Here is a 27334-nt window from a genome sequence, read left to right on the forward strand (position 1 = left end):
AGACAAGCAGGCAATGGAGCCTGGTCTGTAGGCTTTTCACATACATACCTACACACATAGCCAGGCAGAAGGTAAACAAAGTAAAAAGGAAATTACAGTGCCTTCAGAAGTATCCACACCCTTGACTTGTTCACAAGTTGTTGTCTTACAGCCTTGCATGTATCACTTCTGTTTTTGTGCAATGTTTTAAATAGTGTTTAACATATTTTTAATGACTACTATCTCTGTGCCGCACTTACAATTATCTGCAAGGTCCTATCGATTACAACTTCTACGTTTCTAAATGCTTACATTTTCTGTAATACAAGCTTACCCAATACAAAATGATGGATCTTCTGTCTTCTTTACAAATGCTGGCACACAGCACGCCAGAAATGAAGACCTAATGTTTCAAACTTAAATATAGTATAAAGCCTCTACTTCTGCAACAACAGCAGCTCAAAGCTGTATTTGTAACATCTTATAAGCGATTTTTGAATGAACAGATCATTGAAACATTGAGAAATAGCTGATTTACTGTACGTTGTGTTAAAATAGACCAACCACAGTGATTCAATCTAATCGGGAGACATAGCAACGTGTTGAAGTTCTTTTCAATTACATGAACATCACAGTTAAAAGGGACTCTTTTGGATTGATTTTGTTGAGTGTTGGATACAGAACACACAGAGGTGTAGAGAGAGAAAAAATGTCTGGACAAGGGAGAGGAATAGTTGGACCAGGCAGAGGAGTAGTTGGACCAGGGAGAGGAGTAGTTGGACCAGGCAGAGGCAGTAGTTGGACCAGGTGAAGAGGAGTAGTTGGACCACAAGGAGTAGTTGGCCAGGGAGAGGAGTAGTTGGACAGGCAGGAAGTAGTTGGACCAGGAGAGGGTAGTTAGGACCAGGGAGAGGAGTAGTTGGACCAGGCAGATGAGTAGTTGGACCAGGGAGAGAGTAGTTGGACCAGGGAGAGGAGTAGTTGGACCAGGCAGAGGAGTAGTTGGACAGGGGAGAGGTAGTAGTGGACCAGGCAGAGGAGTAGATGGACCAGGCAGGGAGTAGCTGGACCAGGCAGAGGAGTAGCTGGACCAGGCGAGAGAGCTTCCCGGAGAAGTTGACCAGGCGAGGAGTAGCTGGACCAGGTAGAGAGTAAGCTGGACCAGGAGAGGGGAGTAGCTGGACCAGCAGAGGAGTGCTGGACAGGGAGAGGAGTAGCGGACCAGGAGAAGGAGTTGTTGGGACAGAGGGAGAGGATTGTAGTTGGGACCAGGGAGAGGAGTGTTGGACGCAGGGAGAGGAGTAGTGGGCCAGGAGAGAGAGTGCAGGCCAGAGAGGAGTGTGTGGACCAGGCCAAAGGAGTAGTTGGACCAGGCCGGAGGAGTAGTTGGACAGGGAGGAGGAATATGTGGACCGGCAGAGGGAGTAGTTGGACCAGGGAGAGGAGTGTTGGACACAGGGAGAGGAATAGTTTGGACCAGGCAAGGAGTAGTTGGACCAGGGAGGGAGTAGTTTGACAGGCAGAGATTAGTTGGACCAGGGAGAGAGTAGTTGGACCAGGGAGAGGAGTAGTTGGACCAGGGAGAGGAGTAGTTGGACCAGGAGAGGAAGTAGTTGTGACCAGGGAGAGTAAGTTGGACCAGCGATGAGTAGTTGACCAGGGAGAGGAGTAGTTGGGACCAGGAGAGGAGTAGTTGGACCAGGCAAGAGTAGTTGGACCAGAAAGAGTAGTGGACAGGCAGAGGAGTAGATGGACCAGGCAGAGAGTAGGCTGGACCAGGCAGAGGAGTAGCTGGACCAGGGAGAGGAGTAGTTGGACCAGGCAGAGGAGTAGCTGGACCAGGCAGAGGAGTAGTGGACCAGGCAGAGGGTAGCTGGACCAGGGAGAGGAGTAGCTGGACCAGGCAGAGGAGTAGCTGACCAGGAGAGGAGTAGTTTGGACCAGGAGAGGAGTAGTTGGACCAGGAGAGGAGTAGTTGGACCAGGGAGAGGTGTAGTTGGACCAGGAGAGGGTAGCTGGACCAGGCAGAGGACGTAGTTGGACCAGGAGAGGAGTTTTGGACCAGGAGAGAGTAGGTGGACCGGCAGAGGAGTAGTTGGACCAGGAGAGGAGTAGTTTGGACCAGGCAGAGGATAGTGGACCAGGCAGAGGAGTAGCCTGACCAGGCAGAGGAGTAGCTGGACCAGGGAGAGGAGTAGTTGACCGGGCGAGGAGTAGGCTGGACCAGGGAGAGGAGTAGCTGTGTGTGTGTGTGTGTGTGTGTGTGTGTGTGTGTGTGTGTGTAAGGTGTGTAAGGTGTGTGCGTGCGTGCGTGCGGCACACCCGTTGGACCATAAACACAGCCATGGTGGACATGTTGACCGTACAGTACCTGCTGCAGACGATGGAGATGGCCACTAGAGAGACGATGAACACCAATCCTGCTGCAGCCGAGCCAGCAATCAGAGGAAGCTGCTCCCTCAACTCTGATTTATAGTCATCTACATAGACAGAGAGAAAATGTGTGTGTGTGAGAGAGAGAGAGAGAGAGAGAGAAAGAGAGAAAGAAAAAGATCAATAAAAAGTGAGAGAATGTATTTCAGTGTTTCTGTTGCCATACCTAATCTCCCTGTCACAGTCTGACAGACACAAAAGAACACCTTGGAATTTCTACTGGGGGTGTTCAAACACAAGCTGCTCTTCGACAGTCAAAAATACAGCTAAACGTTAGCAACGAAGTGAGGAAGAATATCACGAGTTCAGAGGGTAGCCTAAATAACTTCTAAAGACACACTAAACTGCCTCAGTCCTGTCTCATGACCTTTAGCAAGATTTAGCATGCTGCGGGCAAACTGACAGCAATGGGGTTCAAGTGAAAAAAGGAGAAGAAAGAAGAAGTATTTTGAGCGGTGATATAGTAGCTTAAATATCAACAAAATAATAAGCTAGTATTCATAGCACACTTGATAGTTTGAATTATAGGCCTACTATTTTGTTCCCTGTAAAGGGTGAGTGTGCTATTTCTTTTTGAAGCTGTATTCAGTCTCCTAAACTCAGACAGGTGAAAATGGTGATTGGCTTGAAGAATCAGAAATCAACTGTCTGAGTGCTATAGCTAGCAGTAAATAACAGCACATTGCAATCAGTCAGGTATCAACACCTGCCTGTGGAGAATAGGACTCCTCACTGACAAGCTATAACCATACACACCTTACTGATGAAAGGCCAATCATCTCCTCCTCATTGCACCTTGTCAATCAAAGGTTTAGGAGCGGTTGTGGGGGTTGGGTGGTTGGCAGTCAGTTGGGCAGTTTGGGCGCAGTTGAGGTTGTGGGGGCGAAAGACCTGGGGTATTGGTGTAAAAAATGTATGACAACAGAAAAGAGGGATTGTCAACTGTGAGAGGCAGAGGAAGAGGCGAGGAAGTCCCAGAGGGGAGTAGGAGAGAGAGAGGAGAGAGGAGGCCCAGAGTGGTAAGACAGTGGATGGAGAACTAGGATGAGAGGTAGTGCAGGAGAGGACTTGGGGAGACAGGGAGCCAGCACTATAGAGTGACACATAGGGTTGACGAGAACGGGATGGTTGGATGAGAGGACAAGGATGGAGAAGCAGAGAGTTAGTGAGGGAATCAGTGATCAGAGGGTGAGGACGAGGGTAGGGAATTGGATAAGGGAGGTAGGAGAGGTTGAAGGCATGCTGGATGAATAGAAGGCGGTGAGGAGTGAGGCGTGATGTGAAAAGGGATGTAGGAGCAGCGAGACGTGGTGAGGAGGCGGAGATGCAAATAGATTGGGAGGCAGGGGAGGGTTGAGCAGGGGGGGTGGGAGATGGAAATAGGGATGTGGAGCAGGGAGGGAGTTGAGGACGGTGGGAGATGGAAATAGGATGGAGGCAGGGAGGAGGCTGAGGAGGGATGAAAAGGATGTGAGCAGGAGGAGGTGGGGCATGGAAATAGGGATGTGTGATGCAGAGGGAGGGTGAGGAGGGGTGGAGATGAAATAGAGGATTGTAGCAGGGAGAGGAGCGTGAGGAGGGGTGGAGGAATGAAATAGGGATGTGAGGCAGAAGGAAGGGAGAGGGGTGAGGGACATTAAGAAGGGAAGCAGGGAGTACGAGTGAGGAGGAGGCGGGTGAGGGACATAGGGGATGGGGGAGGGAAATGTAGGGTGTGATGGGTCCCTCTGTTCCTCCTTCACCGGGTGCTAATTGTCTCCATAAATGTCGTGCTGTGGCAGCAAGCCAGAGGATGTACCATCAGCTGGTCCTCATGCTGTCTGGCGTGTGTGGTGTGTGTGCGTGTGTATGTGCATGCGTTGGGTAAATACTAATCAGAGCGTGAGGAAGAGGGAGGAGAGGGCTATGCTGCTACATCTGCTCTACACAGGTAACTACAGATGATGATGGAGATCCTCATCATCATCATCATCATCATCATCATCATCATCATCACTGTAACTGTATAACAGAACAGGTTGTTTATATGACTGATAATCACCTTGACCATACAATAGCCTCCTATTGGAGGGAAGGAAGAACAGTGGAAAAGAAGGATGGAGGGGTGGGGGATAGAGAGAAGGAAGATTAGGAGGAGGTGTGGTATTTGTGATGTCAAATGGAGATTTTCTCTTAGATGCGGATCATGGATAAGAAGATCAGTTCAGGGTTTAACCCCCCAATGGTCACGGTTAGGGCTGTGGCGGTCATGACATTTTGTCAGATGGTAAGTGTCATGCAAATGATTGCCGGTCTCACAGTACTTGACCGCTAATAAACATAAACATGCTTAGTGCGCCTTTCGAATATGAACATTTTCAAAAGTTGAATAAGTCCATTTAATATAGCTTCATCCATCATTTATTTAGTTGTGATAGGCCTATAAATCTGTATGTCTTAGAAATCAAAACATACAGATGATTTGGAAAGAGTCGCAAAAAAAGGTTTTTAGTGCGCCTTTCGAATATGAACATTTTCAAAAGTTGAATAAGTCCATTTAATATAGCTTCATCCATCATTTATTTAGTTGTGATAGGCCTATAAATCTGTATGTCTTAGAAATCAAAACATACAGATGATTTGGAAAGAGTCGCAAAAAAAGGTTTTCCAGCGGAAAGACAGAGACAATTGCATTGTTGCTATGCTTGTCTAGCAAGAAAGTTGGGGGATATCTAATCAATGGAAGATGGAATAAAAATGACAGAATTAAAAGTGAAATGAGAAAGTAAGGCTGCAACGACCAAAAGCCAACAGGTAGGCTGCTATTTACGCTATGATCTGAATGGAGTTATGTGTAGGCTAACTGTAGGACTAGTTAGCTAGCTTCTCTCGGTTTGATGCAGTCAAGATGGGTACTATGTAAGGATGATAAATAACTAACAAGAAGTTAGTCTAGCACAAGATAACAGTGGTTCTGGTCTCTCCCTCCAGTACTCTGAGCCTCCCTGGTCTCTCTCTCTCTCTCTCTCTCTCTCTCTCTCTCTCTCTCTCTCTCTCTCTCTCTCTCTCTCTCTCTCTCCTCCGCCCCCCCCCTCTCTCTCTCTCTCTCTCTCTCTCTCTCTCTCTCTCTCTCTCTCTCTCTCTCTCTCTCTCTCTCTCTCTCTCTCAAAACAGGTATAAAAAAACGGGAACTCTAACTCCCATCAGTATTTATCCTCATCATTCAGATTATTCAAATTTAATCATGAGGTATTTTGAGAGTGAATACATGGCATTTAGCAAGTTTGGTAAACTACCCATCAGTACATTCATTTGCGCTATTTTGGATTGGGATTACCGTGACCAACAGTCAGAGGGAATGTGACTGCGACCATGACTCGTGACTGCCGGTGTGGTGGTAATACGGTCACCACGACAGCCCTAGTTAGGGTTAGGAATCGGGGATGGTAAGCTGATCCTAGATCTGTGCCTCAAAGGGTAAGTTCTACTGGAGTGTTGTAAATCTGACAGCATATTGCATAGGAAAGAAGACGTATGCTGTGTTTAGGAAATACGGTACGCCCACACACGAACACCTGGACCCAAACTCACACACCAGTGTAGCAGGTGTTGCGCCCCCCTGAACAATCCAACCCCCGGTGGCAAATAATTAATCACATCAGCCACTAATCACAGCTAAGCATTCTGGGATAGCTGCTCAGCAACAGACGGGCTCAATGAAGAACCAATTAGCTAAGCAGTTTGGATCAAGCACAGTCAGTTACACACAAGAAGAGAAGCTCAAAACCACCATTCTCAACTCTCATATAGACACACAATCTCATACATTATGAAACATTCACAAACATGTTGTGACAGTGATCCACACTCTCCACTGTCACATTCACAATCCCTCTACCGTCCTGGACTCTATCCACACTCTCTCTCTTCCTCTCTATCTTTCTCTCACACACACACAAACTAACACACACAGCTCCCCACCACCATCTCTCCTCGCCTCCCCTCCCCCCCTTGGCTTATTGCATGGTCCTTACCATCTGTGAGGGTTTGGAAGCACATCTTGCCGCTGTATTTGCCAAAGCCAGCCACAGTCCTGGCCCGCACCTGCACAACGTAGACCGTGCCCGCCCGGAGGCCCTCCACGCGGGCTGTGTTGGTCTCGCTGCGCACCATGGTGGAATTAATCTCTGCATGGTCCTGGAGGAGGACAGGGGAGAGAGAGAGATACCAGGTGAATGTTGCAGAGAGACAGAGCAGATCATGTGTATAATCCAGGACGGGACATAATGGAGGAGACAGAGAGGAAGAGACCAGGGGCAGTATGTCTCGCAGGTTAGCGTTCTTCGTCATGAATCTTGTTCTGGAGGCAGCTCTACAGAGTGGTCACTAGCTGGCACAGCCACAAAGTCATAACATCTGCACATTTTTGTTTTAATAAATCTTTACAATATAGCCAATTTTGACTTTGCAGCTGGCCTATCTAAGGGGAAGTCAGTTCACTCAGTTGTGCCTCCAGGACAAGACTCATGACAATAAACGTCAACCAGCATACGTCTAAAGCGGAGGTTTCTTTAACCATGAAATCTGGGTCGTAGGTACTTTATCAAACTTCTCAGAGTAGGAGTGCTGATATAAAATCAGTCTGACCTTCTAGAGCACAATTAATTAGAGTAAATGGGGGGGGGGGGGGGGGGGACCTGATCCTAGATGCATTATACGGACCTCGGTTATCATTTAAAGAAACCGTTGTATTATCTCCCCTATGCTGCGGAAGTATTCAGCAACCAACAGTTAGTAACGTTGGCTGCCTTTGCCACAACAGCGGTAACACTGGCATTTTATTAGATTGTTTTGTTTATCCGACACTCTTATCCACAGTGACTCACATGGCATAAGAGGAGAGAAAGGATCCTACTGGGCACAGACATCAATTCAACGTCTATTCCACATTGGTTCAAAGTAATTTCATTGAAATGACGTGGAAACAACGTTGATTAAATCAATGTGTGCCCAGTGGGATAGAAAGGWTTGATATTCCAAAAAGGCATTACTTTGCTAGTTAGAGCAATAAACAACAGCTGATAGAGGGAGCTTATGTGTTGTGTAACAGCCTCCTCCACCATAGAAACCTGAAAAGTTCAGATGAGTCATATGCAATTTGGATGCACTAATGGGCCTATTCAACACAATGGCACCAAAGTGTTCTCTAGTTGCTGTTGATCTCTTTCTATGAGAGAACGGTCACTTTGTAATCCGCTTGTCCTTGACAGGCTTACGTAACTGTTACGACCACAGATGGAAACTTTAATGCTGGAGTTGAATGACAGTATGTATTGTTAAAGAACCACTGAACATGCCGATAAGCACGTGTTTTTCTGTTGCTCATTAGAAAAATGAGATTTCAGTCTTGGAGGTGTGTTTCCTGACCGATTCAGCTTGGTTAATGACGTTTGTCCCCCATGAGACACTGTAGACGCGGAAGCATATTTCACTTCCTCATAATCCCCAGAATGAATCTAAGATAACTCAAGAAATGTATAATTCATTTAGACATTTTTGCCAATGATGTTTTAGTTGCGCAATTTTACATCTAACTACGGTGCGTGGTGCAGTATTTCTCAATTTAAAAAAATGTGTGACTAGTTGTTATGTAAACAGTCGGAGCTACAGAGCAGGTTTGCCTCACTGTCTATGATATTGTATAGAGAGCAATATCCTCAGCTGTTCACCCCATGTTAGTGGTGTCATGACGTGGCCCTTTTTGGGTATAGCTAGTGGCTTGCCCTCTCTCTCTCTCTCTCTCTCTCTCTCTCTCTCTCTCTCTCTCCTACATCCAGATTCTGTTATCTCATCTCGTAAATTCCTGGAGGAGACTCTCTCCCCCTGGCCATGCAGAAAGAGACACATAGAGAGAACAAAGGATTTCACATGGCGAACTCCTTAATCCCCAAAATTAGGATTTGATATAAAAGGTCCACTTGTGAGAAGGTGGGAATGGTCCGTGGACACTTAAGGGACGGGTATGACGAGTGTGTTTCATTTGGTGACCTCAGAGTGGACAGAAAACACACATAACTATATCTCTGAATATGTACATTTCTCAATTATGGGGTTTGCATCTAATTCTTGTATAAAATGAATGAATAAAGATTAAACTATTTGTGAAATGATGTAAAGTGATGTTAAACCTTTAATGAAAGAGAATTKTATTCCCTTTAAAGTTTAACTAAGTCATTGGCCCGCCCCCGTGAGCAAAGACATGATCTGTCGTCATGGAACAGCCCTTTTCTATTGTTACGAATAAAAACCCCTCCTGAGGAAATCCTCTTCAGACCACAAAAACCTCAGTGTCCGCTAAGGTTACAATGGTTGTTGAATTCCTAACCATACCACGTGGAGCAATGGCTACACGGGTGGAAATGGTTAAACTCTGAGACTATCGATCCCGACAGAATAAGAGCAAATGTTAGATACTAATTACTAGTCTGCAGTTAGAAATTATGTCAACCTGGGATGCGAAGACCGACAACCGCCGAAACATCTATGCTATGAGAACATTTCTGAACGGTACTCTGAAGTATCCATCCTAACCACGAAAGACTGATCTTCAGGGAAGCAGAGAGAGAGACGATGATGAACTGACTCTCCAACAGACAGATGGACGATTCCAACAGAGATCACAACAACACACTGGTCGTAAATATATATTGATTGTAATTATTCCCGAATGAGTGAGCGTTCATGTGCAAAGGATCAGCATTTCAAWTAATATAATTATCAACTGTGTAGTGACTCCTTTTGTTGTTTCCTGCCTTTTCAGTCCACACCCACTTCCCTTTGTCCACCAAGCCGTCATATCGGCTTAGCCCACTAGGGAACCTCCCTTATCATTTCCTTGTAACCATAGCTACTGTGTTGTTTGTTTATACATTTCTGTGATTATTTAGTTAGTTAATAATTAAATGATTAAGACAATTGATGTATGGAACATTCGTAGTAAAGGCTGGGTTCATGCAGATAACCAACAATTTAAGACGTTTGGAATGAGACTAACGTGAGGTAAAGAATAATTCATTAATTAGAAGACTAATTGATCAGATATTAAAAGATCTGAAGAGTTATATTAGGAAAATTATAACTTTGTAATCTGAAGATTTTCCTTGGTGCCAGGACTTCCTAGATAATTACATTTACATGATTAGTTTAATCACGTAATAATAATTACAGAGAATTGATTTGATAAAATAACAGTCTTCACTTTAATGATGCCAACGACACGACAGTGGGCAAATGGACATATCAAAACCCAACCTTCACTTACCCGCTGTGATGCAGGGATGTTCCAAACTCCATTTTAGACCAGACTGACTTTATGAACAAAATTATCCAATTTCTATTTTGTAGTCAATTTTGAGACTAGAATAAATGTTTCTGACTCATATCGATGCCATATACAGTAGACTGTATTGAAAGTGATTCAATGCTTTTTAAAGTTAGTCACTCTTTAAACACGCTCACATACACGCACACACATGCACGCATGCACACACAGACACGCATGCACACACAGACACGTACACAGAGACGCACCCCCACACACACTACCGCTCTAACCACCCATATACACACACAGCCACAAATATTCATGAATTAAGGCCCATTTGTCTATGAGTCACATTGTAATATTGTTCCTCCTGCAGTATTTACTGCTGGCTGTAGAAGTATTTAGAGAGAGAGAGTTTAATTAGTAAAGGAAGTTGTGTGGTGTCTGAAGTGGCAGACTGCTAATTATGACAGAGGACTATTTCCACCTACAGAATGTGTTTGTTTTCACAGAATGGAACAAAGCAACGCTTCCAAGTTCCATTTTCAGAGAATTGTTTTGTGCCATTTTCTTCTTCTGTTTTGGTTTGTTTGGGTATTTCAGAGTGGGAGTTCAAAGGATTAAACAAATGTATGGTCGAAACTGTATAACTAAATCCAGTAAGACTTTATAGACCCTGAACGTCTAACAGTCTGTGTGCATGCAGGCATGTGTGTGTGTGTGTGTATGCCTGCCTGTGTACTGGGGTGGCTGTGTGTTATGTTTGTGTGTATCCTGTCTGTGCAGGTGTGTAGACCCAGTGTCCACCACCTTAAATGAACCAGCCTGGCCCAGCCTGCTAGTGCTAGAAGGCTTTGGTCCTGAAGTTCTGACTTCTGCTATGGGAATAGGAGGGGGTAACTGTAATTAGCTAGTCCCGTCACCGTCACAGAGTGAATATAGACAAAAAATAAGCATGCACACCTACACTACACTACACTACACCTGCAGGCAGCTGATATACAGTGAGCTCCAAAAGTATCAGGACAGTGACACATGTTGTTGTTGTTTTGGCTCTGTACACCTGCACTTTGGAATTTAAATGTATTTTCATCCATATCGGGTGAACCGTTTATCACGGACTACAAAGGGAAAACCAGCCACGTTGCAGACACCAGCGTCTTGCTCCCGGACAAGCTAAACACCTTCTTCGCCCACTTTGAGGATAATACAGTGCCACCGACGCGGCCCACTACCAAGGACTGTGGGCTCTTCTTCTCCTTGGCCGACAAGAGTAAGACATTTAAACGTGTTAACCCTCGCAAGGCTGCCGGTCCAGACGGCATCTCTAGCCGCATCCTCTCAGACCAGCTGGCTGGAGTGTTTACGGACATATTCAATCTCTCCTTATCCCGGTGGAGAAGGTGAAAAGCTTCAAGTTCCTCGGTGTACACATCACTGACGATATGAAATGGTCCACCCACACAGACAGTGTGGTGAAGAAGGCACAACAGCGCCTCTTCAACCTCAGGAAGCTGAAGAAATGTGGCTTGGTCCCTAAAACCCTCACAAACTTTTATAGATGCAATTGACAGCATCCTGTCGGCTGTATCACCGCCTGGTACGGCAACCACAACACCCGCAACCACAGGGCTCTCCAGAGGGTGGTGCGGTCTGCCCAACGCATCACCGGGTGGAAACTACCTGCCCTCCAGGACACCTACACCACCCGATGTCACAGGAAGGCCAAAAAGATCATCAAGGACATCAACCACCCGAGCCAAGGCCTGTTCAACCCGCTATCATCCAGAATGCGAGGTCAGTACAGGTGCATCAAAGCTGGGACCGAGAGACTGAAAAACAGCTTCTATCTTAAGGCCATCATGTTAAATAGCCATCACCAGCCAGCTTTCACCCCACTACGCAACCCTGCACCTTAGAGGCTGCTGCCCTATATACATAGACTTGGAATCACTGGCCACTTTAATAATGGAACACTAGTCACTTTAATAATTTGTAAATAATGTTAACATACTGCTATACTCATCTAATATGTACAGTATATACTGTATTCTATTCAACTGTATCTTAGTCAATGCCACTCTGACATTGCTCTTTCTAATATTTATACATTTCTTCATTCCATTTTTTTACTTTTAAATTTGTGTGTATTTTTGTGAATTGTTGCACTGCTGGAGCTAGGAGCACAAGCATTTCGCTACACCCGCAATAACATCTGCTAAATAAGTGTTTGTGACCGAATAAAATTGGATTTGATGTGATTTGAAATTACAGCACTTTTTGTACATACAGTTGAAGTCGGAAGTTTACATACACTTTGGTTGGAGTCATTAAAACTTGTTTTTCAACCACTCCACAAATTCCTTGTTAACAAACTATAGTTTTGGCAAGTCAGTTAGAACATCTACTTTGTGCATGACACAAGTCATTTTTCCAACAATTGTTTACAGATAGATTATTTCACTTATAATTCACTGTATCACAATTCTAGTGAGTCAGAAGTTTGCATACGCTAAGTTGACTGTGCCTTTAAAACTTCTTAAAACTAGGGGGCGACATTTTCGTTTTTGGCTAACAAACGTACCCATTTGAAACTGCCTATTTCTCAGCCCCCGAAACTAGAATATGCATATAAGTGTCAGATTAGGATAGAAAACACTCTGAAGTTTCCAAAACTGTAAATTATTTGTCTGTGAGTTAAACAGAACTAATATTGCAGGCTAAAACCTGGGGAAAATCCAATCAGGAAGTGACCCAGTTTTTGAAACCTCTCTGTTCCTATGCATACCTATTGCCCATTGAAAGGGATATCAACCAGACTTATTTTTCTATGGCTTCCCTACGGTGTCAACAGCCTTTAGACATAGTTTCAGGCTTTTATTTTGAAGAATGAGCGTGAAAGGGCACATTGCGTAAGTGGATAGGTGGGGGCTCTCAGAGTGAGTTCTGCGTAACAGAGAACGGCGGCCATTGTTCCTCCCTGTCCTAGTGAAAAGCCAACTGTCCCGGTTGATATATTATCGAATAGATATTAGAAAAACACCCTGAAGATGGATTATAAAAAACATTTGACATGTTTCTGTGGACATTATGGATATAATTTGGGATTTTTGTCGGCGTTGTCGCGAGCGCTCTTTCCGGTGGATTCCTGGGCATAACGCATCATAAAATATCTTTATGGAACAAAAGGAAAATTTGTTGTCTAACTGGGAGTCTCGTGAGTGAAAACATCCGAAGATCAAACGATTAATTTGATTGCTTTTCTGATTTTCGTGACCAAGTTACCTGATGCTAGGTGTACTTATTGTTTTGTCGAGCGATCGATAAACTTACACAAACGCTTGTATTGCTTTCGCTGTAAAGCATAATTTCAAAATCTGAGACGACAGATGGATTAACAAAAGGCTAAGCTGTGTTTTGCAATATTGCACTTGTGATTTCATGAAATTATATTATATTATATACCTGTGGCGCTAGGCTAGGCTATGCTAGTCAGCGTTTCTGATGACAATTATCCCGGATCCGGGATGGGTGGTTCAGAAAGGTTAAACGGTAAGGAAAATTCCAGAAAATAATGTCATGGCTTTAGAAGCTTCTGATAGGCTAATTGACATCATTTGAGTAAATTGGAGGTGTACCTGTGGATGTATTTCAAGGCCTACCTCCACACTCAGTGCTTCTTTGCTTGACATCATGGGAAAATCAAAAGAAATCAGCCAAGACCTCAGAAAGATAATTGTAGACCTCCACAAGTCTGGTTCATCCTTGGGAGCAATTTCCAAATGCCTGAAGGTACCACGTTCATCTGTGCAAACAATAGTACGCAAGTATAAACACCATGGGACTATACAGCCGTCATACCGCTCAGGTAGGAGACGCATTCTGTCTCCTAGAGATGAACGTACTTTGGTGCGAAAAGTGAAAATTAATCCCAGAGCAACAGCAAAGGACCTTGTGAAGATACTGGAGGAAACAGGTACAAAAGTATCTATATCCACAGTAAAAACGAGTCCTATATCGACATAACCTGAAAGGCCGCTCAGCAAGGAAGAAGCCACTGCTCCAAAACCGCCATAAAAAAGCCAGACTACGGTTTGCAACTGCACATGGGGACAAAGATCATACTTTTTGGAGAAATGTCCTCTTTTCTGATGAAACAAAAATAGAACTGTTGAGCCATAATGACCATCGTTATGTTTGGAGGAAAAAAGGGAGGCTTGCAAGCCGAAGAACACCATCCCAACCGTGAAGCACGGGGGTGGCAACATCATGTTGTGGAGGTGCTTTGCTGCAGGAGGGATTGGTGCACTTCACAAAATAGATGACATCATGAGGCAGGAAAATTATGTGGATATATTGAAGCAACATCTCAAGACATCAGTCAGGAAGTTAAAGCTTGGTCGCAAATAGGTCTTCCAAATGGACAATGACCCCAAGCATACTTCCAAAGTTGTGGCGAAATGTCTTAAGGACAACAAAGTCAAGGTATTGGAGTGGCCACCACAAAGCTCTGACCTCAATCCCATAGAACATTTGTGGGCAGAACTGAAAAAGTGTGTGCGAGCAAGGAGGCCTATAAACCTGACTCAGTTACACCAGCTCTGTCAGGAGGAATGTGCCAAAATTCTTATTGTGGGAAGCTTGTGGAAGGCTACCCAACATTTTTGACCCAAGTTAAACAATTTAAAGGCAATGCTACCAAATACTAATTGAGAGTATGTAAACTTCTGACCCACTAAATCATTCTCTCTACTATTATTCTGACATTTCACATTGTTCAAATAAAGTGGTGATCCTAACTGACCTAAGACAGGGAATTTTTACTAGGATTAAATGTCAGGAATTGTGAAAAACTGAGTTTAAATGTATTTGGCTAAGGTGTATGTAAACTTCTGACTTCAACTGTCCCCCCATTTTTATTTTATTTATTATAACTTTATTTTTTTTACTTTATTTAACTAGGCAAGTCAGTTAAGAACAAATTCTTTTTTGGCCTTATTTATTTTAGGTGAGTACAAACAAATTCTTATTCTTATTCCTGCAGCATCTTCATAAGGTCCTTTGCTGTTAGGTGAGTAAGGTGAGTAAAAGTATTGGGACACATTCACTTACAGTATATGTGTATTAAAGTAGTGAAAAGTGTAGTATTTGGTCCCATATTCCTAGCATGCGATAATTACATCAAGGTTGTGACTTGTTGGATGCAAGTGCTGTTGGTTTTGGTTGTTTCAGATTATTTTCTGCCCAATAACAATGAATGGTAAATAATGTATTGTGTCATGAGTCACTTTTATTGTAAATAAGAATAGAATAGAATTCTAAACACTTCTACATTAATGTGGATGCTACCATGATTAGAATGAATTGTGAATAATGATGAGTGAGAAAGTTACAGATACACAAATATCACATATCATACTGTACCAAGACATGCTAACCCAATCACTTTTACTATAACAGGGAAGATTAGCATTTTTTAGGGGGTATGATATTTATGCCTCTGTAACTTTGACTGCAGTTTCTCAGATATGCAACTTGTCCTTTTTCATCCTCCTCTTTCTTATATCTTATTAAAGTGTATATGGAAATGTTTATAGATTGTGTTCCATGATGAGGTATAGTAGTCTCTTCAGTAGAGAGCGACAGGAACAGCGGAGAAGAGAATAGAACAGAATAGAGACAGAGGCCCATATCCGGCCCACACCGACATCATTACCCAATCAGATCAGTGTAATTAGATCATGAAGGAAGCTCCATCATTGGCCAGATGAGGTAAACACTGCTATGAAATTTGGCCCACATATAACGATCTCTCCAATCACATTAGGCTTTATTGAACACTCACTCCTGTGATGAAGAGCAATGTTAGCTCGTCCGCTAATAGGAAAATGCTACGCCTCTCAAAGTTTAATCTCATAACAGGATATTAGTTTGTGTTATATGTGTTATAGCATTGGATAATTATATTGGGGGTATTTAAATGTTTACCATGAAGGCAAATAGTCAAATACATTTCTAGCCTCAACACTAATGTTCCTGCAATGCCTACTACTATCCACACACCATGCAAAAGTGATATTGTACTTCCATTATGGCGTGATCTAATTTGATAAACGTCCAAACATAGACAACTCATGGAAAGGAAAGCCAGGCCACCACAGAGTATTGGAACATCACTTTCAGTTTCATCAGCCATGGTTGGTTGAGCATTGACCACCTGCGGTTAGGATTGGCCCATTCCCGCTGTCAGTCAAACAGGGTATCCCAGGATCACACCCCCCTCTGCTTAATTCTGGGGGACAGGTGGTGGGCAGATGGAAGATGGCCAATGGGGAACGATCTCTGGAGAAACAGCCAACAGGCAGTGGCCTTTTCACGCTCTCAGACAAAGGGGTATTATATTTAACGTGAAGTAGCAGGTGGAGGGACAGCAGCTTGTGGACGGCCAATGAAAGGTCTTGCCAGGAGAGACCGCCCACTGTGATTGGCCCTATCCTGCTGTCAGTCAAATGCAAGTTAGAAAAGACACCCTAACTTGCTATATAAAAAAGGGAAGGCATGTGGGAGGGCAGATGAGAGGGCAGCCAATGGTGAGGCTTGCCAGGAGTGACAGACAGGGAACATTGCATGCTCTCTGTAGTATCCCGAAGGCTACAGCTACCTAGACCAGGCAGTATTTCCTTCAACTAACACTAATAACAAGGCGGGCCTCCACTCCTGTTCGATTTGCCCCAAACATAACATTTGGGGCATTCAGGACAAAAAGTTAATTTCTTTGCAATGTTTTTTGCAGTATTAATTTAGTGCCTTATTGCAAAAATATGCTTGTTTTTGAATATGTGTATTCTGTACAGGTTTCCTTCTTTTCACTCTGTCAATTAGGTCAGTATAGTGGAGTAACTACAATGTTGTTGATCCATCCTCCGTTTTCTCCTATCACAGCCATTAAATTCTGTAACTGTTTTAAAGTCACCATTGGCCTCATGGTGAAATCCCTGAGCGGTTTCCTTCCTCTCCGGCAACTGAGTTAGAAATGACACCTGTATCTTTGTAGTGACTGGGTATATTGATACACCATGCAAAGTGTAATTAATAACTTCACCATGCTCAAAGGGATATTCAATGTCTGCTTTGTTATTTTTATACATCTACCATCTAGGTGCCCTTCTTTGCGAGGCATTGGAAAACCTCCCTGGTCTTTGTGGTTGAATCTGTTTGATTCACTGATAGACTGAGGAACCTAAAAGATAATTGTGTGTATGGGGTACAGAGATGAGGTAGTCATCCAAAAATCATGTTAAACACCCACAGAATGAGTCCATGCAATGTATTATTTGACTTGTTAAGCATATTTTTACACCTGAACTTATTAAGGCTTTCCAATACAAAGTTGTTGAATGCTTATTGACTCAAGAAACTGCAGCTTACATTTTTTATTCATTTGTAAAAATGTCTAAAAACATAATTCCACTTTGACATTATGAGGTATCGTGTGTAGGACACAAAATCTAAATTGAATCCATTTTAAATTCAGACTGTAACACAACAAAATGTGGAAAAGGTCAAGGGGTGTGAATACTTTCTGAGACATAGAAGACCATATAATATGGTTAGAAATTCTATATCTATACAGTACCAGTCAAAGGTTTGGACACACCTACTCATTCAAGGGTTTTTCTTTATTTTTACTATTTTCTACATTGTAGAATAATAGTGAAGACATCAAAACCATGAAATAACACACATGGAATCAAGTATTAACCAAATAAGTGTTAAACAAATAAAAAATATATTTTAGATTTAGATTCTTTAGATTCAACACACACGGACACATGCATGCACACCACACACACACACACACACACACACCACACCACCACACCACACACACACACACACACACACACCACACACACACACACCACACACACACACACACACACACACACACACACACACACACACACACACACACACACACACACACACACACACACACACACACACACAACACACACCACACACACACACACACACACACACACACACACACACAACTAACTCAGATTACTCACTGGGGGAGCTCAAAGCTCTGAACAACTCTCTCAGGATTGGGGAAAAGCGTAAAAGGTAGGGGATTTCAGAGGAACAACAATGGGTCGCCTTCACTCATTTAGTTTGTTTTTCCTCCTTTTATTTCTGACATCTGCTAACACTCGGTGGATTTAGCTCTACGTCTCTACACTACAGCTCACCTGAGAACACAGCCTGGGCCTACAAGAGCTGGGTGTAGCACAAACCAATGAGAACAAGAGGAGAAAAGAGGGAGGGCTGCTGAAAGAGAGAAAATGAGAAAGAGAGAAAGAGAGGAGAAAGAAATACAAAGAAGTCTGAAAGTTTAAATACACAGCTAAGGGAGCCAGGGATTTGAGTCAAAATCCAGCTTTTCTAAAGTTCCCATTATAAATCATGACATGGTTGTGTGCATATTGAGCTGGGATAATAATGTGAGGTTTCACTCAAGGCCAACTGAGAGAATAGATTAATGATAAAGACTTACATGAGTTGTGTTTGGAGTTCAATGGGAATTACAGTGGGCAAAAGCACAGTGGGTAATAGTGATGTTTGGTCTACGGTGGACAACTCTGGAGTTCTTTGACTCCTCCCTGTTTGGCAATGCTACTGCAATCCACAGAACATACATCTGAGTCACACAGACACACACATAATATACACACACATTATGTTCTTCCATCCTCGTGGGGAYCTAAAATGTATTTCTATAAAAAATACACACATATACACACACACACACATTTTGTTCTCTTGAACACAAACCTCAGTAACCAGAGCCAGCTGAGCCAGTTCAGAGCAACCCTTCTCTCCACTCTACTGGTAATGGACGCCCTGCTCTCCTACCCACCAAACTTTAGGAGAACAAACTAAAAGAAGGAGAAAAGAAATGAGATGCCACTTCTTCTCTATAGACCTTTCATTCATTTTTACTTGCTCGCCAAATTACACAATTCCAGGACACTTACTCTGGAGTGAAAGGGGGTAGTGGTCTGTTTGGTGGAAAGCCTATAGAGGTAAGAGCACTGGATACCTCTTTTCAGTTCTCCCTCTCCTTACGGTACTTTTGTCTCCCAATCCCTCCTCTCCCCTCACACTATTTGGGTCACAAACACCTACAAAACTACAACTCGGGAGGTTGTGGGTTCAAATTCTGTATGGAGATCTCTTTTAACTTATACAATGAACACTTCAGTGTCCTTCCAACAACATAGTGTAACTATGCACTCCATTAATACTGTATTACAGTGAGTTAAACAACCCATTTACCAAATAACAGATCTGTGTGGGAAGACGATGTACTGCAAATGACTTATGTTGTAACTCTTCTCTACYCTGCACTTGAAGACAAAATGAAAGCTACTGGCGTAGCTTGAAAGTCCTACGAAACAATCGTCCACAGCTCCATAACTGTGAAACCTAAAAATACTTATATCGCCTGTTCTTAGACACACAAAAAGACGACAAGGGAGAGATGGCAAGACGGCAAGGCCATTTTGATAAATTTGATAAGAAACCCCAGATTTTAATGGCTGCATTATCTAGGCTATAAGTTTCCCGCGGTGCGAGCAAGAGAGAGAGAGGCCATGTGCAGAGGAGAGTGTTATAGACACAGATCCAGCAGCGAGACACCCCTCTGTAAATAGATTTTTATGTCTAAAGGACCACATCAGCACTTTACGAATGTACAGAAGTTTGTGTTATAGAGAGACTTCTAAGCYGTTCAGAGGGTACAAAGTGGAGTAAGATTGCCGGAATTGAGTTACAACGTTAAACACCAAATAATGCATGCAGAGCATGCTTCTTGCTTAAAGGACTCTTCTCCAGGTTCATCTCTCTGTAGGTGATGGCTTTGTTATGGACGGTTTGGGAATCGCTTCCTTTTAGGTGGTTGTAGAATTTATCAGCTCTTTTCTGGATTTTGATCATTAGCGGGCTCTTTTCACAGCACAAACAGACCCAACAGAGCCCCAGGACAGCAACACAATTAGACCCAACCAAATCATGAGAAAACAAAAAGATAATTACTTCATACATTGGAAAGAATTTACAAAAAAACAGAGCGAACTAGAATGTTATTTGGCCCTAAACAGAGAGCACACAGTGGCAGAATACTTGACCACTGTGACTGACCCAAACTTAAGGAAAGCTTTGACTTTGTACAGACTCAGTGAGCCTTGCTCAAGAGAAAACAGGCTATGTCCACACTGCCCACAAAATGAGGTGGAAACTGAGCTGCACTTCCTAACCTCCTGCCAAATGTATGACCATATTAGAGACACATATTTCCCTCAGATAACAGACTCACAATGAATTCAAAAACAAACCCAAATTTGATAAACTCCCATATCTATTGGGTGAAATACCACCAACCCACCAACCAGCTAACCAACCAACCCACCAACCAGCCAACTAACAAACCAACCGACTAACCCACCACCCAGCCGACCAACCCACCATCCTATCGACCAACCCACCAACCAGTTGACCAACCCACCCACCAACCAGCCGACCAACCAGTTAACCAACCCACCAACCAGCCAACTAACCAACCCACCAACTTGTCGACCAAACAACCAACCAGTTTATCAACACCAGCCAGCCAGCCAACCAACCCACCAACCAAACAGCCGACAAACCAGCAAACCAACCAACCAGCCAATTGCCCACCAATGAGCCGACCAACCCACCAAACAGCTGACTAACCCACCGACCAGCCGACTAACCCACCAACCGGTCGAATAACCCACCAAAATATCAACCAAGGAACCAACCAGTTAACCAACCCACCACCAGCCGACCAACCCACCAACAAGCCGACCAACCCACCCACCAACCAGCCAACCAACTAACCTACCCACTAACCAGCCGACCAACCAGCAAACCAACCAACCAGCCAATCAACCACCAATGAGCCGACCACCCACCAACCAGCTGACTAACCCACCAACCAGCCAACTAACCCACCAACCAGCCGACTAACCCACCAACCAGCCGACTAACCCACCAAACTATCAACCAAGGAACCAACCAGTTGACCAACCCACCAACCAGCCATCCAACCCACCACCACCAACCAGCCAACCAACCCACCAACTAGGTGACCAACCCACCAACCAGACGACCCACCCACCATCAGCCGAACAACCAGCAAACCAACCCACCACCAGCCAATCAACCACCAACGAGCCGACCAACCCACCAACCAGCCGACTCACCCACCAACCACTCGAATACCCACCAACCTATCAACCAAGGAACCAACCAGTTGGCCAACCCACCAACCAGCCATCCAACAAGCTGACCAACCCACCCACCAACTAGCCAACCAACTAACCCACCCACAACCAGCCGACCAACCAGCAAACCAACCAGCCAATCAACCACCAATGAGCTGACCAACCCACCAACCAGCTGACTAACCCACCAACCAGCCCGAGTAACCCACCAACCTATCAACCAAGGAACCAACCAGTTGACAAACCAAGCAACCAGCCATCCAACCCACCAACCCACCAACCAGACGACCCACCCACCAACCAGCCGACCAACCAGCAAACCAACCCACCAACCATCCAATCAACCACCAACGAGCCGACCAACCCAACACCAGCCAAATAACCCACCAACCAGCCGACAAAGGCACCAAACAAGGAACAAAATAGCCGACCAACTAACCCACCAACCACCCATCCAACCCACCAACCAGCCGACCAACCCACCAACCAGGCGACCAACCCACCAACCAGACAACCAACCCATCAACCAGGCGACCAACACACCAACCTATCAACAAACCAACCAACCAGTTGATCAACCCACCAACCAGTCGACTACCCAGCATCAGYCGACTAACACACCAACCAGCTGACCAACCCAACTACCAACCAGCCGAGCAACCCCTCAACCAGTCGACTAACCCACCAACCTATCGACCAACCAACCAGTTGACCAACCCACCCACCAACCAACCAGCCGACCAACCAACCAACCCACCCACCAACCAACCAACCAGCACACCAACCCAACAACCAGCCAATCAACCACCAATGAGCCGACCAACCAGCTGACTAACCCACCAACCAGCCAACTAACCCATGTCATTATTATTTTGGAATTTTTGTGAGTGTAATGTTTACTGTTAATTTGTTATTGTTTATTTAACGTGTGTTTATTATCTATTTCACTTGCTATGGCAATGTAAAGATATGTTTCCCATTCCAATAAACCCCTTAAATTGAATTAAAATTGAATTGAGAGAGACAGAGAGAGAGACAGATAGAGAGAGAGAGACTGAAAGAGAAAGACAGAGAAAGACAGAGAGAGAGACAGATAGAGAGAGAGAAAGAGAGAAAGAGATAGACAGAGAGAGAAAGAGAGAAATAGAGAGAGCGAGAGACAGAAAGAGAGAGACAGAGAGAGAAAGAGAGACAGAGAGACAGAGAGAAACAGAGAGATATAGAGAGAGACATAGAGAGAAAGGGAGAGATAGAGAGAAAGAGAGAAAACAGAACAGAAAAAAACCAGAAAGCAACTTTAACGACTTTCGTTACTGCATGCATTATTTGGTGTTTAACGTTGTAACTCAATTCCGTCAATCTTACTCCACTTTGTACCCTCTGAACGGCTTAGAAGTCTCTCTATAACACAAACTTCTGTACATTCGTAAAGTGCTGATGTGGTCCTTTAGACATAANAACCTATCAACCAAGGAAATAACCACAAGACCAACCCACCAACAAGCCATCCAACCTTCCAACCAGCCGACCAAATCAAATGAAATCCAATTGTATTTGTCACATACACATGCTTAGCAGATGTTAATGCGAGTGTAGCGAAATGCTTGTGCTTCTAGTTCCGACAATGCAGTAATATCCAACGAGTAATCTAACCTAACAATTTCACAACAACTACCTTATACACACAAGTGTAAAGGAATGAATAAGAATATGTACATAAAAAAATATATGAATGAGTGATGGTATAGAACGGCATAGGCAAGATGCAGTAGATGGTATAGAAGTACAGTATATACATATGAGATGAGTAATGTAGGGTATGTAAACATTATATGAAGTGGCACTATTTCAAGTGGCTAGTGATACATTTATTACATMAATTTTTCCAATATTAAAGTGGCTGGAGTTGAGTCAGTATGTTGGCAGCAACCACTCAATGTTAGTGATTGCTGTTTAACAGTCTGATGGCCTTGAGATAGAAGCTGTTTTTCAGTCTCTCGGTCCCTGCTTTGATGCACCTGTATTGACCTCGCCTTCTGGATGATAGCGGGGCTCGGGTGAACAGGCAGTGGCTCGGGTGGTTGTTGTCCTTGATGAACCTTTTTGGTCTTCCTGTGACATCGGGTGCTGTAGGTGTCCTGGAGGGCAGGTAGTTTTCCCCCGGTGATGCGTTGTGCAGACCTSACTACCCTCTGGAGAGCCTTACGGTAATGGGCGGAGCAGTTGCCGAACCAGGCGGTGATACAGCCCGACAGGATGCTCTCGATTGTGCATCTGTAAAAGTTTGTGAGGGTTTTTGGTGACAAGCCGAATATCTTCAGCCTCCTGAGGTTGAAGAGGCGCTGCTGCGCCTTCTTCACCACACTGTCTGTGTGGGTGGACCATTTCAGTTTGTTCGTGATGTGTACGCCGAGGAACTTAAAACTTTCTACCCTCTCCACCACTGTCCCGCCGATGTGGATAGGGGGGTGCTCCCTCTGATGTTTCCTGAAGTCCACGATCATCTCCTTTGTTTTGTTGACGTTGAGTGTGAGGTTATTTTCCTGACACCACACTCCGAGGGCTCTCACCTCCTCCCTGTAGGCCGTCTCGTCGTTKTTGGTAATCAAGCCTACCCCTGTAGTGTCGTCTGSAAACTTGATGATTGAGTTGGAGGCGTGCATGGCCACGCAGTCATGGGTTAACAGGGATTACAGGAGAGGGCTGAGAACGCACCCTTGTGGAGCCCCAGTGTTGAGGATCAGCGGGGTGGAGATGTTGTTACCTACCCTCACCACCTGGGCGCGGCACGTCAGGAAGTCCAGGACCCAGTTGCACAGGGCGGGGTCGAGACCCAGGGTCTCGAGCTTGATGACGAGTTTGGAGGGTACTATGGTGTTAAATGCTGAGCTGTAGTCGATTAACAACATTCTCACATAGGTATTCCTCTTGTCCAGATGGGTTAGGGCAGTGTGCAGTGTGGTTTCGATTGCGTCGTCTGTGGACCTTTTGGGGCGGTAAGCAAATTGGAGTGGGTCTAGGGTGTCAGGTAGGGTGGAGGTGATATGGTCCTTGACTAGTCTCTCAAAGCACTTCATGATGACGGAAGTAAGTGCTACGGGGCAGTAGTCATTTAGCTCAGTTACCTTAGCTTTCTTGGGAACAGGAAAAATGGTGGCCCTTTTGAAGGATGTGGGAACAGCAGACTGGGATAAGGATTGATTGAATATGTCCGTAAACACACCAGCCAGCTGGTCTGCGCATGCTCTGAGGACGCGGCTGGGGATGCCGCCTGGGCCTGCAGCCTTGCGAGGGTTGACACGTTTAAATGTTTTACTCACGTCGGCTGCAGTGAAGGAGAGCCCGCAGGTCTTGGTAGCAGGCCGTGTCAGTGGCACTGTATTGTCCTCAAAGTGAACAAAGAAGTTGTTTAGTCTGTCTGGGAGCAAGACATCCTGGTCCGCGACGGGGCTGGTTTTCTTTTATATTCTGTGATTGACTGTAGACCCTGCCACATACCTCTCGTGTCTGAGCCGTTGAATTGCGACTCTACTTTGTCTCTATACTGACGCTTAGCTTGTTTGATTGCCTTGCGGAGGGAATAGCTACACTGTTTGTATTCGGTCATGTTTCCGGTCACCTTGCCCTGATTAAAAGCAGTGGTTCGCGCTTTCAGTTTTGCGCGAATGCTGCCTTCAATCCACAGTTTTTGGTTTGGGAATGTTTTAATAGACGCTGTTGGTACGACATCGCCAATGCACTTGCTAATAAACCCGCTCACCGAATCAGCGTATTCATCAATGTTGGTGTTCGATGCAGTGCGGAACATATCCCAGTCCACGTGATCGAAGCAATCTTGAAGCGTGGAATCCGATTGGTCGGACCAGCGTTGGACAGACCTGAGCGCGGGAGCTTCCTGTTTAAGTTTCTGTCTATTGGCTGGGAGCAACAAAATGGAGTCGTGGTCAGCTTTTCCGAAAGGAGGGCGGGGGAGGGCCTTATATGCGTCGCTGAAGTTAGAATAACAATGATCTAGGGTTTTGCCAGCCCTGGTTGCGCAATCGATATGCTGATAGAGTTTAGGGAGCCTTGTTTTCAGATTAGCAGATTAGATTGTTAAATACCCAGCTACAATAAATGCAGCCGGAAATGTGGTTTCCAGTTTACATAGAGTCAAATGAAGTTCTATCAGGGCCGTCGATGTGTCTGCTTGGGGGGAATATACACAACTGTGATTATGATCGAAGAGAATTCTCTAGGTAGATAATGTGGTCGGCATTTGATTGTGAGGAATTCTAAGTCAGGTGAACAGAAGGACTTGAGTTCCTGTATGTTGTTGTGATCACAGCACGTCTCGTTAATCATAAGGCATACCCCCCCTTCTTCTTCTTACCAGAAAGATGTTTGTTTCTGTTGGCGCGACAGCTGACTGTACCAACTCTGATAGCGTGTCTCGAGTGAGCCATGTTTCCGTGAAACAAAGAATGTTACAGTCTCTGATGTCTCTCTGGAATGTGCCCGTCTACGGAGCCTGACCAGAAGACCACTCCGTCTGCCCCTTCTACGGCTTCGTTGTTTTGGGTCGCCGGATGGGATCCGGTCCATTGTCCTGGGTGGTGGGCAAAACAGAGGATCCGCTTCGGGAAAGTCGTATTCCTGGTCGTAATGTTGGTGAGTTGACGTTGCTCTTATATCCAATAGTTCCTCCCGACTGTATGTAATAAAACCTAAGATTACCTGGGGTAACAATGTAAGAAATAACACATAAAAAACGAAATACTGCATAGTTTCCTAGGAATGCGAAGCGAGGCGGCCATGTCTGTTGGCGCCTGAAGTAGTCATCATCAACCCACCAACCAGGCGACCAACACACCAACCTGTTGATCAATCAACAAATCAGTTGAACAACCCACCGACCAGCTGACCATCTCACCCACCTACCAACCAGCCGACCAACCTATCTACCAACCAACCAACCAGCCGACCAACCCACCAACCAGCCGACTAATCCACCAACCAGCCGACCAACACAATAACCTATCGACCAACCAACCAGCCATCCAACCCAGCAACCAGCCGACCAACCCACCAACTAGGCGACCAACCCACCAACCAGACGACAAACCCACCAACCAGACGACAAACCCACCAACCAGGTGAACAACACCACCAGCTGACTAACCCACCAACCTATCAAACAACCACATCACCAACCCACCAACAAGCCATCCAACCTTCCAACCAGCCGACCAACCCACCAACTAGGCGACCAACCCACCAACCAGACGACCAACCCACCAACCTGTTGACCAATCAACCAATCAGTTATACAACCCACCGACCAGCTGACCAGCCCACTCACCAACGAGCCGACCAACCCACCAACCAACCAGCTGACTAACCCACCAACCAGCCAACCAACGCATTAACCTATCTACCACCACCAGCTGACCAACCCACCAACCAGACGATCAACCCACCAAATAGCCATCCAACCCAGCAACCAGCCGACCAACCCACCAACTAGGAGACCAACCTGATGATCAACCCACCAAACAGGCGACCAATACACCAACCTGTTGACCAAACCGCCGACTAGGCGAGCAACCCATCAACCAGCCGGCCAACCCACCAAACAGCTGACCAACCCAACTACCACCAGCCGAGAAACCCCTCAACCAGCTGACTAAACACCACACTATCGACCAACCAACCAGTTGACCAATCAATCAACCAGGTGACCAACCAACCCACCAAGCCGACCACCCACCACCCTGTTGACTAATCAACCAACCAGTTGACTAGCCCACCAAGAAGCCGACCAACAACCAACCCAACCAACATTCAGCCGACCAACCAGCAAACCAACCCAACCACCAGCCAATCAACCACCAATGAGCCGACCAACCCACCAGCCAGCTGACTAACCCACCAACCAGCCGACTAACCTACCAACTGGCCGACTAACCCACCAACCTATCAACCAAGGAAACAACCACAAGACCAACCCACCAACAAGCCATCCAGCCTTCCAACCAACCGACCAACCCACCAACTAGGCAACCAAAAGACCAACCCACCCATCAGGCGACCAAAAGACCAACCTGTTGACCAATCAACAAATCAGTTGAACAACCCACCGACCAGCTGACCAACCCATACATCAACCAGCCGACCAACCAACCCACCAGCCGACCAACCCACCAACCAACCAGCCGACCAACCCACCAACCATCAGCCGACTAACCCACCCACCAACCAGCCGACTAACCCACCAACCAGCCGACCAACCCATTAATCTTTCGACCAACCAACCACTCAACCAACC

The 27334-nt window shown here is 45.1% G+C and overlaps 1 protein-coding gene across 2 annotated transcripts in view; it reads right to left on the reverse strand.

The window, feature by feature from the left end:
* The window catches only part of LOC111979445 (ephrin type-B receptor 1), a 482851-nt gene that overhangs the window by 53699 nt on the left and 401818 nt on the right, over positions 1–27334 (reverse strand). For both annotated transcript variants that reach the window (XM_024009990.2, XM_024009989.2), the window contains exons 7-8: positions 6426–6588; positions 2351–2459 (exon numbers count right to left, since the gene is read on the reverse strand). In XM_024009990.2, the coding sequence (XP_023865758.1) occupies positions 2351–2459; positions 6426–6588 (272 nt within the window). The remainder of the gene's footprint in view (positions 1–2350; positions 2460–6425; positions 6589–27334) is intronic.

The sequence above is a fragment of the Salvelinus sp. IW2-2015 genome, linkage group LG19 (genome assembly GCF_002910315.2).
Source record: "Salvelinus sp. IW2-2015 linkage group LG19, ASM291031v2, whole genome shotgun sequence".
Classification (NCBI taxonomy): domain Eukaryota; kingdom Metazoa; phylum Chordata; class Actinopteri; order Salmoniformes; family Salmonidae; genus Salvelinus; species Salvelinus sp. IW2-2015.